General features: G+C 41.3%; 2 protein-coding genes and 1 long non-coding RNA gene across 10 annotated transcripts in view; 1 reads left to right on the top strand and 2 right to left on the bottom strand.

Moving 5' to 3' along the window:
* The first annotated feature begins 24 nt into the window (after positions 1-24).
* On the top strand, positions 25-983 carry LOC125489224. Its single transcript, XR_007266824.1, has 2 exons — positions 25-278; positions 744-983. It is a non-coding gene; the product is annotated as an uncharacterized LOC125489224 (long non-coding RNA).
* A 228-nt stretch (positions 984-1,211) lies between these two features.
* Positions 1,212-3,200, bottom strand: LOC105394472 (pancreatic triacylglycerol lipase). Its single transcript, XM_048624474.1, has 5 exons — positions 3,195-3,200; positions 2,656-2,882; positions 2,182-2,429; positions 1,622-1,825; positions 1,212-1,435 (listed from the first exon to the last, which is right to left on the bottom strand). The coding sequence occupies exons 1-5, from the start codon at positions 3,198-3,200 to the stop codon at positions 1,212-1,214; spliced, it is 909 nt and encodes a 302-aa protein (XP_048480431.1).
* Positions 3,201-3,624: 424 nt separating this feature from the next.
* The window catches only part of LOC105394468 (protein turtle), a 73,798-nt gene continuing 66,161 nt past the window's right edge, over positions 3,625-11,261 (bottom strand). For 4 of the 8 annotated variants that reach the window (XM_048624387.1, XM_048624386.1, XM_048624385.1 and 1 more), the window contains 3 exons: positions 10,997-11,224; positions 8,693-8,762; positions 3,625-8,475 (listed from right to left, as the gene is read on the bottom strand). In XM_048624387.1, the coding sequence (XP_048480344.1) occupies positions 7,680-8,475; positions 8,693-8,762; positions 10,997-11,224 (1,094 nt within the window). In that variant the 3' untranslated portion in view covers positions 3,625-7,679. Of the gene's footprint in view, positions 8,476-8,589; positions 8,598-8,692; positions 8,780-10,982; positions 11,225-11,261 lie in introns of those variants that run through there. The other 4 variants (XM_048624388.1, XR_007266821.1, XR_007266822.1 and 1 more) reach the window with 4 other exon arrangements.

The following is an 11,261-nucleotide window of genomic DNA, read 5'->3' as shown; positions in this document are numbered from 1 at the left end:
TCTTTATTATAACTTACGTAGGTAAGTTATAATAAATTAAGCTGCTTTTATATTAGTAGTAATTTCAATGATGATTCATATTTTTTTGTCTTCTTTTCCCGACTGATTCATGTTGATGTATAAACTACCATTTTCTGACAAACCAGTATTTAAATAGTTTGATAATTAGCCCCACAGATACTATAACTATTTATGTCATTTTAGGATCTCTGGGATCCTGGGATGATTTGGTGTTTCTTGCTGTGCAGTAAATCCGACTCGAAGATATAAAAATATTGGTGAGTTAAACCATGTACCTTTACAGTTATGAATATGCCGTAGAATAGAACACATATTCAGACTTTTCCCAAATATGTAGGAAGGGAGTCCCACCATTCTTAATTCTTAACAACTTGTTACAAAACAATGAGCCATATCCATTGTAGAAGCATATAGTATCTTATCACCGTCTCGCGAATAAGCTATGAGACTGTCGCCGTTCAGCCGCGCCTAGTGTAGTCAACCGGCTACTACAGTACGGTACAGACTAAGAGATATTTAGGGAGAAAATATATGAATACTGTCACCTACCTTTTACATAAACTTAGGTATAACATGATGATTCATTTTCAATTTGTCTTCTTTTCCCGACTGATGGATAGTGACGCATAAAACTGTATTTTCTGACATTATTTCCTGCAAAAACCGTAAATTATAGTCGTTAATACATAGAAAATAATATATTTTTCATTTTGTTTTCAAAGGAAGAGCAGAAATCGGCTAAAAGGAAGACTGGATCTGGAGCAATATACCTACATAGATGTAAAGTTATTTTTAACTATTTCAAATATATATTATATTTGTATGTGTTGTAGTTAATGTACAATATATTTTTTATAATACAACTACAATAGTTACTAATTTAAGTATTGATTTGTTTATTATGATACATTCATTTTAAATAAATATCATAAGTATTGCCAGAATATACCATTATATTTACATTTACGTATTTTTTATTCATTCCTATACATACTCAAGTGAATTGGTCGAAGAAAGAAATAAGCTGAGCATGAAAACGATGTCAGCAGGTAGGAACTACATTTTTGCACCTAGTAATAGCACTTCTCTGAGAGTGGTTAGGAAGTATGTAGGATAGGAAGAGACATAAAAAACGCGCTTATGCTTGAAGTCGTTAATTTTCAGTCATTTTTATTTTCCACTCAAGTAGATTAATTGTCACCGTCCTTAGAGTATCTCGGCTCTGAGTTCGTTTGCAGATAAAAGTCCCCCGCCATAGTACTATCCGCGTACGCTCCCATGTGGTTCTTGGCATTATCTTGACAGCTCCCGTCGATATAGTCGTCATAGCTAGAGCATTGTGTGGAGACGAAACTGTTTGAGCTTCCTATCGACTCGATATAATATTGAACTGATCGACCATGACTGCACGCCTCTGGAATAGCCACAATAATGAACGTTGAGTAAGCACTTGTGTACTATGTACATGGGACAGATAAGCAACTTCTAGATACTTTTACTGTTTGAACTATGAAACCTATTATTAAAATTACATGATAAGATATCAAGATTATGTCAAAGAAACTTGAATAAGTAGAAGTAGATGACCCTTTCAACGTACCGATAATATACTGTATGCCTTCGCAGCCCGGTTGACTGGGCCTCCCATCATTAGGGTAGAAGTCGGCATGACCGTGGCTCATTAAATACCCGTACACTCCTGCGCACGTGTGGATGATGTCCACAAACTCTGCGTCGCTGGGGTCCAGGCGGCGACTGGCACCCATCTCCGGGAGCTCAAATAGCGGGCGCGCGGGGTCTAGACCTGGTGTTGAGGACCAGTGTTAGTGGAGATACTTTGTATCATTACTTTCATGCTCATGAATAAAAAGAGATGCTTCATTTAACGTATCAGTATTACAGCCTGCGTTCTATTTTCAATTGTCCTACCTATTATGAAAATTTTATGTGGGGTGCCGCAAGGGCGTATATTAGGGCTTTCTCTTTTCATAATTAATAATAATTAAAACTTACCAGTTATTCTTGACACTCGATTACTTGAATATTCACCCGCATACCCCATCACTTGAGCGCCTAAACTGTGCCCTATCAGATGAATCCGAGATCCATTAACGCCGTATGATTGTGAAAGAGCATCCAGTAGTTTCGCAATTTCCATACCCACTTTATTCGTTTTCTTAGCTGGTACTGGATATATCACATTTTTGGCAATTTCGCCCCAGTCTACTACAATGACATTCGATGAAGTGGTACGTAAATATGCGTCCTTCATTTGTTTTAGCCATTCAGTACTGCCGCCAGACATCCATCCATGGGTTATCACTTTTACATCATTTTCTTTGTCGAAGTGTTCGCTTTCTACATTACCATTGCACGGTACGAGCAATTCTGCTTCATCAGCGTTCTGTCTACAAAATAATTATTGTTTTCTTAGGTTATCATTAATAGGTATATCAAGCTTTTGCACAAAGTATCATTCCTTTTGGCTGTACGGATCGCGATCTATCACAAGAGAATAAAGTGCATGAAAACGTTTCGAGAAAAATCTGCCTACCCCTTTGTAACTAACGACCGTACTCACGCTTTACTCCGAACATCGTTTAAAAAAACGAATTTAAACCAAACAGTAGTTACCGTGTATACAGGTTAAAGTATATTTCCGGTGTGAACATTCCCCTGTGTCCGTCATCGGCCGCGTCGTCACTAGTCAGGTTGACGTAGTAAGGGTTGCCGTCGTCTCCTGCCATCAACACCCACTCCTTGCCGTATAGTGGACCATAGATGTGCTCGTACTCTAGAGCTGGAATTAATTCATCATCATCTTCAGCCTGCCTATAGCAGTACACACTGGTGTACATAGGCTGGAATGGATTAGGTTTTGGGAAGGATTAGCATGGCTGATTCCATGGGGGGCTCGGTAGATCACAATGACATGTCTTCCACCTTCCACCTCGTTAGTTTATAGGCAAATTAAGATGAGGGTGCAAACGTAAGAATGTTTTATATGATTTAGCGTGCCAGAATGTTTAGCAGTGGAGAACCGTTGGCATCTCGGATGCGATAAGTGCTGATATAATAGTTTTATTCACCTGGAACTGTGTGAGTTAACTCAGTGTAGATCTAGTCTAATATCTTGTCCAGACTAGGTGCAGCATATAACAGAATTCTAGTACCGTCATGATTCACAACTCACCGTTTAAGCAGACAACGTAAACATTGACGAAAAGGAATTTTCTCAAAACCATTTTATCAGTTTTCACACAAGGATGTCAGCAGCGAAGTAGAGCAGGCAGGGGTATAATGAGGCACCTGACACCCTCCATAACGCCAGTTATCAGCATGCATTATGCAATTTTTAAGTTATCGTTATTCGCTGAAATGCATTTTGCCTATTACTTATATCTTCACTTTTTTCAGTCGAGTCATTAGCTAGGGCGGACTAATTGCAGTTGTTAATTTTGTGGCTCTAGTTTTGCCATTAGAGGTAAATGGTGCATCATAAATGGTTGACTAGGAATATAAGTATTTTTTACGGATCTTGCACGGATAACTGTGCAAAGTCTACACAACTGTAAAGGTAGGTACTTTAAATAATACAACGAGTTAATTGTGGCAACATTATTGTATTTTGAATTGATTCCATTCTGTGCTTACACAGTAAACACATGACCTCAACACTTATAACTAAAAATATTCTAAGAATCAAAATAACCAATATCTTTGAGTCTATAAAACGGTGGCGTGTGCTGGGCAAGCTGGTCGATCATGCTGTACAGACTTCAACATCTATTGTGCTGAGATATTGTGCTTGTTCAGGGGATACAGTGATGACGATGCAGGTGGCATTTGAAACTGGCGTGAGGCAACGGCGTGGTGACGTCCTGAAGCGGCGCGGCGATCACTTGTTTGTATGAATTGACGGATTTCACAGAAACAATTTTGATCGCCATCTACAGAGCTAAAGTACCTTATACTAGCCTGTAGGAGCGCAGCTTTAGTTTTAGGTACTCGTATAAAGACGACTTCTTTTGCCACCTTCAAATGCCATCTTCAACGAAGAGGGTAAGAATACCATTTTGGGACCAAGTTTATAGCCAGTGTGCTTTACTTATTTTTCGTTACTTACATTCCTTTATACAAATCTGATATACGATTTAGTTACATTAGCCTAATAATATTGCTATCTTTTCCTTTTAGTCTATAGAAATTGTCGAATGATGGTACGAAATGCAGACTTTGAGTGACTTTCGTTTTTATTTAAATTTACAATAATCTTGTGGAAATAGGGTGCTTTTAATATATGAAAAGATGTCGCTAAAGTGTTATATTTATTAGTTTTCAAACTGAAACAAATAAAATTAATGTTGTCAAGCAGATCCGGGTAATTGGCATCCATTTTGTCGGCTGCTTGCACTATACAGAAATCTCGCTGTTAGTTACTTATGTTCCTAGCTAGACTAGGTTTAGTGCCATATTCAGCAGTCAGACTGAATGTATACCAGAAATTATCACGGAATCTGTCTGCGGTTACAACGATATCACGTGACACGTTCGTTAAGCAACGGAAAAATGCTTCAAAATAGAAAAAGACTAGATATCACATGGTTTGAGCTATTAACCTATTACTCTTGATTGTATACGTTTAGAATATCAGATAATACGCACCAGTGCCGTTTTAATTTAGCACGTAGTTACAAGACTTAGAGTTAGTTTCCCTTTGATTAATGGTGCTCAGTTCAACGTTACAAGCTTCAATGTCCAATGAGCGAATCCGCGTTAAATTTATCATTTTTCATTTCAATTCAAATTATCAGACTCAATTATTTTACTATTGAATATTGTATTTTAATGTCAATTTTAATAAAGAATAATAATAAATTGTCCTGACAGTCTTTGAGAGTTGTCGACAAGCTACATTTTCACACAAAGTTCCGTTGCGATAGAAATGAGTGGTGATGCGGTTACAGCACGTAAACACAGAAGGCTGTGTCACAATAATGCCTTTATTAAACGGTGACGTGATTGTTACATAATATTTTTGCTACATGTGCGCCTGCGCATGGCTGCGATCATCAATATTCATTGAACACGTTATAATCACTCACTATTTTATTTCATTTCATTATTAAAGTTAAAAGCACGCCATGCCCAGGCCACATGTGAACCTTAACTACACTACTGAATAAAGTGTTTGGTGTAGGTATGTGGTCGTTCGTTACTTTCAGCCGTCGATTGGAGTATTATGAAAATCTTCGTACATTATTATTTACACTATAAATCCGTCATTTTCGGGACATCCGAGATATCACAATACAGTAAAACAAAGTGATGCTTTTGTAGCTGTTCCGAAACAGTAAATATGCGGTTTCAGTAAACATCTACTTATCAGTAATGAGTATCGCGACTAGGTACCTAATATGGCACTTTTGTACTTGTTCAAATGTATTCTAGAATGACCTAAAATCCAAAACTACTTATATTTCAATTTAATTTCATTCGTTTGATGATTAAAGCTGAAGGATCGAAGGCCCTCTTTACTATTTTTTCGGCACCGCCTTTCTGTTTAAACGGAACAGCTCCAAAAGCTCAATTATCAAAGCTTTCATTTCTGTACGTCTCGTATCGAATCAATCTTTACCAGTAATTGGTCAGTCGAAAATTGAGCATTATCTTTAACATATATTGTACGGGGGAATCTCTATTGCACAAATCAGAACATCTAACCTATCTCGTGTATCTATGGAGTCCGTCTAGAGGAAAACAATAAAATAAATATAACAGGAAATATATCTATGAGTGTGTCGTTATTTATAATTACGTCGAGGCACAGCAATCAAATATATTTGACATGAAACTGGACGCTGCTTTTACTTTAATAATGCACTTTACGTTTCTATAAGTACGTTTACATTTCTATACGGCAGTACGAGAGTTTGAAGGGACAGGCCAGGAGTCCATGTCAAATGTATTCCATCATCCCATCTCTTTTTAAGCTTAATTCTATCTCGTCGGCAGTGAACTTATGTATAAATAATGCGCTTGTTACAAAATACAACGGCGTGTTTATTTATTATATACTTATTTATACTCTCGCATTCGGTTACTTTCACTATTTTCCGCGACATGCTTAGAATAGTCAAAGTAACTACCGCGCGGTAGGAAACGCCTTAACACCACGGACTTTTCGTTTTCCCTACGTCTTCACTAGTGTTCAGTCAACTTGTCCCGTAGCTGAATGTTGCCAAGTAGAACAGTCTCTATTACGTAGAGCCAACATTTCGGCTACTGGCAACAATCTCCACGGGACAACGTTGACTGAACACTAGCTGCCCTGCGTTTGCTACCGGCGGCGACAGTGACCCACTGGGCGACCCATGCACGCACATACACTACTTACCGAATCTACTGTTACGAATAAAGTTATTTTCAATTTTCTTTAAAGCGTACATTTTATACTTATTTATTAGGAGGTTGTCGAAATAACCAAACACAATCCGGCTCAAAGAGTAAAGTGCCAGGTGCACGCGGGGCCATGCACGGAACTTAACAGAACTAACAGTCTTCTCAGTGACTGAATAACTAATCTTAATTATAAGGTGGGTGTATCGAGGAACAACATTCAACGTCGGAGACGGCGGACAAGGAAAGAGCCTCAGTCTAAAGCAACGTGGTATACAATCATATAATTAAATTACAGCATAGTTTCAGTCAAATATTTTATAAAATAAGTAGGTAATCGGACAATTGACTGAGGACGTTTGTAACGCTTTTAGGCTTTCATATAATTTTAATATATAAACATCTCGAGTTTGTAAATAAAAAGTTTAATTGGAAAATAGTTTAACGCCGCAACAACTTTCAGCTAAATGCTTTTAGAACCTCATTTTTTTAAATAAATAAAGGTGTATAAGATATTTAACGTTTTTACATATTTACATAGTTAAAAATTATACAACATAGACATAAATTAATATAAAACGAATCAAATTTGTACTTGAAAAAAAAACCCATTAAAAATATTTCAAAGTATAGCTAAAGTTTATACACTTCGTCTTGTAATTCCCATATTTTTAATTACTATTTACCTACGACTTATCATTATTCAAGTATATTTTATCATAAAGGAACGCGGGCGACCGACGGAGGACAGGCCTGTTTAAAATTTGATTATTTTCGATCTAAAATTAAATAAAATGTGGTGCATTTGGTGCTTTAAAAATGTAAAGCGATAGAGTTGCAGTGTGGATAGTACCGTCGCTACGCCGCCGCCGGCCGGCGCGCTCCACTGTAAATCGTTAATTACTTTAATATTAACTACCATATTATGTGGTATGAGCGGTGCGGTGGATGCCCCCCCGCTCATACCTAAAGCGTTATAAATGTCCGGCGGAGTGCCGCGCCCTCGCCCGCGCAATAATTGACACATGCGGCGCCGGGCGGGCGCCCCGCCGGCTGCATCCACTGGGGCCCTCGGGCGGTGGGTCCTTCGTCCACTGACGTGCGTGCGGTGCTCCTACATTCAATACGGGACGATCGCAACACAACGGACTTAAAAATTACACGCCAGACCTATCGTTTCGTACATAATATTCGATCATACGGAGTAACTTAGTGTATCGTACATGAGTAGGTATTATAGTAAGCGTATGTCGGCGGTGTCAGCACACGCTCTCGGCGGGCAGCGCGAGGCGCGGCGCGGCGTCGGGCGAGCGGCGGCGCAGCGCCTGGCGCTTGCGGAACAGCTGGAACTCCTCCTTCATGGCCTGCACGCGCGCCTCCACCAGGTCCAGGCGGCGCGGCGCCGGCGTGCTGGGCGTGGGCGTGCGCGACGCGCGGTCCCACTCGTAGTGGCCGTCCACGGAGCCGGCGTCCAGCGCGCGCGGCGGCGCGGGCGGCGCGCGGTACGGCGGCGGCCGCCACTCCGCCACGCTGCCCGCGCCGCTGCCGCCCTTGTGCTGCGACGACGACGCGTTCTTGCTGCCGAAGCCGCTGGACGACGAGCGGCTCTCGGGCGACGCCTCGTGCGGCGGCGGCTCGGACAGCGGGCGCGGGCGCGGGTGGCGCGGCGGCGGCCGGCGCCGGGCGCGCCCGCCCCACGGCGGCGTGGGCAGCGAGTTGTCGGCCGAGCTCGGGAACGGCACGGAGCTGAGGTCGGACACGTGCAGCGGCGACCAGGCGGGCCACGCGGCGGGCCAGGGCGGCCAGGGCGCGGGCGAGGACGCCAGCAGGCGCGGCGGCGCGGCGGCGGGGCGCAGCGGCGCGCGCAGCCGCGGCAGGAACCCGCCGTCGTCCGAGCTGGACGCGGCCAGCGACGGCGCCGAGCCCGCCGAGCTCACGCTGAGCCGCGCCAGCCAGCGCGCGCCCGCCGCGCCGCCGCACCGCTCCGCTGGCCACACCCAGTGCGCCGTGAACCGCACGCACTCCACTACACTCGATATTCCGCTTTCAGTAAATCTGAAACACGAATTCCAGCTGTTAGGGAAACGAAACATAAATCTTCAAATTGGAATTAACAGTGCCTACAGCAGTCGTGTAACTACACACATTATGTCTTGTATTTGAACATACCTGACTTCCTTTAGAGCAGCATCATAAATAAACAAAATGACCATTAGTAAGACTTCAATGCATCAAGCTACCTATCTAAATTACATCAATCGATTCTACTCACTTTTTAAAAGGCACTTGAGTGCTGTCCGCGTGGCGCAGGTCGGTCAGCCTGGCCGCTACCATGTTGTATGCTGCAAGCGAATGATTTCTGAACATTAATGTAGTGTCGACGAGTCCCGGAGCCTCCCCTCCCGCGCCGCGCACCCGCCACCTGCCCTCACTACCAACCACCATATTGTCAACTTGAAAGCGAGCCACAGAACCCCTAGCAGAGCATTCACTCGTCTTGCAACTGGCAAAGAACTGGATTATAAAAGTTGTCCCCGTTGCGAATGCGAATGAATCTTCCACCAAGAATTCAGTGACTTGAACCATCCTTGTAAAGAGTATACTCTTTACATGGACTGGTGAAGTGATCTGAAGAAGCGAAATGAATTAAACATTGATTGATAAACAAATTATTAAAATCGTTTACATTAGTCTCGTGAATGAATATTCAAAACATAAATCTGTTGAAACTATAAACTGGAAAATACGCAAATGTACTTCCATTAAAATATTTTCAATAACAACACGGTTGATCAAACACAAATATTTGCAGAATTCAGACGGGAGTTCAAGCAAAAATAACAATCCACAAGCCGTTTTAGTTAAATGTAAAATCTAGCTTTAAAAACACAAACCAAACCCAATTTAGTCAAAACAACAATTTTATTACATTTTAAAGTGCATGCAATACAAAGGTAATGGATAGCATTTTCATCACTTTGGTATATTTTCGGGAACTATATTTCTTGCCAGCAAAGTTTATTTTTGTCATCAACTTGTATCAGCAAATTAATAGATCAACCGCAACAATATATTTTTGTCCTCAAATAAATAAAAAGTGTCCTCTGGTATGAATCAGCAAATAATATCAATACAAAAATCTAAAATAATAGATGGATTGCCAAAAAATTTGAGTTCATTACATAAATAAAAACTTTGTATGCAGAATATTATTTTTGCTCCTCAAATAATAACTGCGCCCGCAGAATAGTAGATTTGCCAGCAAATATATTGACTCTAGGTCGCATGTTGCGATTTCTTTTTAATTCATATTTTATCAGCATTGCAGTAGTTACATTATGATTGGTCCAGTTATTAAAACATTATAATTCGTTAGCAATTTAATACATGAGTTTACAAATTAGCGGAGACGGTGCTATGGAGAGAGCTATGCTTGGAGTTTCTCTGATGGATCGTATCAGAAATGAGATTATCCGTCAGAGGACCAAGGTTACCGACATACTTAGCTGTCAAAATATGCAAGCTGAAGAGGCAGTGGGCTGGTCATATCTGCCGAAGAACCGATAACCGTTGGGGTAGACGAGTTCTCGAGTCGAGACCACGAACAGGCAAACGGAGCGTGGGACGCCCTCCTGCCCGCTGGACTGACGATCTTAGGCGGATAGCCGATAGTGGTTGGATGAGGAAGGCAGAGGACCGAATGTTGTGGCACTCCTTGGGAGCGGATCTATCTCCACCAGTGGATGATTATTGGCTGATGATGATGATGATGAAAAGAGGAAGTTTAAGTTTTAATTACAATAAGATTGCTTTTGATTAGAAGAAGATTAAGGTTTAAGTTATAATTAGAAGAAGGTTGTTTATGTTGTTTTTAATTAAGAATATTGATGATTTAAACTTAATTTTTTGTTTCATTTAAATATTAAACATAACATCGAGTTATGTGGACATACCTATTAAAATATATACATAAATGTTAACTTGCCACTTGATCATAAATCCCGGCAATTTTAAGTGATTAATTGTTGAATTGATTTAAAATTGTTTGGGGGCAAAAATTTGCTGGCAAATCTACTATTTTGCCTTCAAACCTATTATTTAGCAAATTCAAAACGGATTTAATTGGCGATCGTTTAAATGACACCCTATATTTTCTAGCTATCGATTACCTTTGAGACAAATGTGAAGTGAGTGATGAGGCTTCGTCACCGACAATATGGTTAGTCTCTGGACATGTTCGTCCAAACATTTGCAGGAGTGTCGATTTCGTGAACTTTCATGTGAAAGATAGCTTTACAAGGATTCTATTAAGTACTTGTTTGTATAGCGATACTATTTGCAACAGGAGCAACTAGCTGCGTCTAATCTAAGGGAGAATTGCACCAACTTGGAGCCATTTTAACTCAAGAAGAAAGCAAACGTGGTTCAATCCATCTATCTTTGACAGAGAGATAAATTTACCACGGCTCCTTGAGCCAACATTGGTGCAACCTAAGGGGGTCTACAAGTCTAACAGAATCCACGAAATCGACAACAGGACAGCGGGTGAGCGGCTGCCGCACTCAATCCGACGCACCTTTCTCCTGCTTCCGCCGCTTCCTCTTGTTGCAAATCTTCACAGCACAAACCGACAGTATGATGGCCACGATGAAGAACAGGATCCCGCCCACCACGCCGGCGGTGATGGCTTTGTGCTTCACGCGGGCGGGCACAGGGAACTTGACTTCGTCGGAACTCTCGTAGCTTGTGGCAGAGTTGGCCAGGACTCGGAAGTAGTACGTGCGCCCGCCGACTAGGTTTTTCACTAGAAAAATATGAGCCTTGGTTAGTCTTGGTCTTCT

The sequence above is a fragment of the Plutella xylostella genome, chromosome 12, assembly GCF_932276165.1.
Source record: "Plutella xylostella chromosome 12, ilPluXylo3.1, whole genome shotgun sequence".
NCBI classification, from domain to species: domain Eukaryota; kingdom Metazoa; phylum Arthropoda; class Insecta; order Lepidoptera; family Plutellidae; genus Plutella; species Plutella xylostella.
This window is presented reverse-complemented; position numbering and strand designations above follow the sequence as displayed.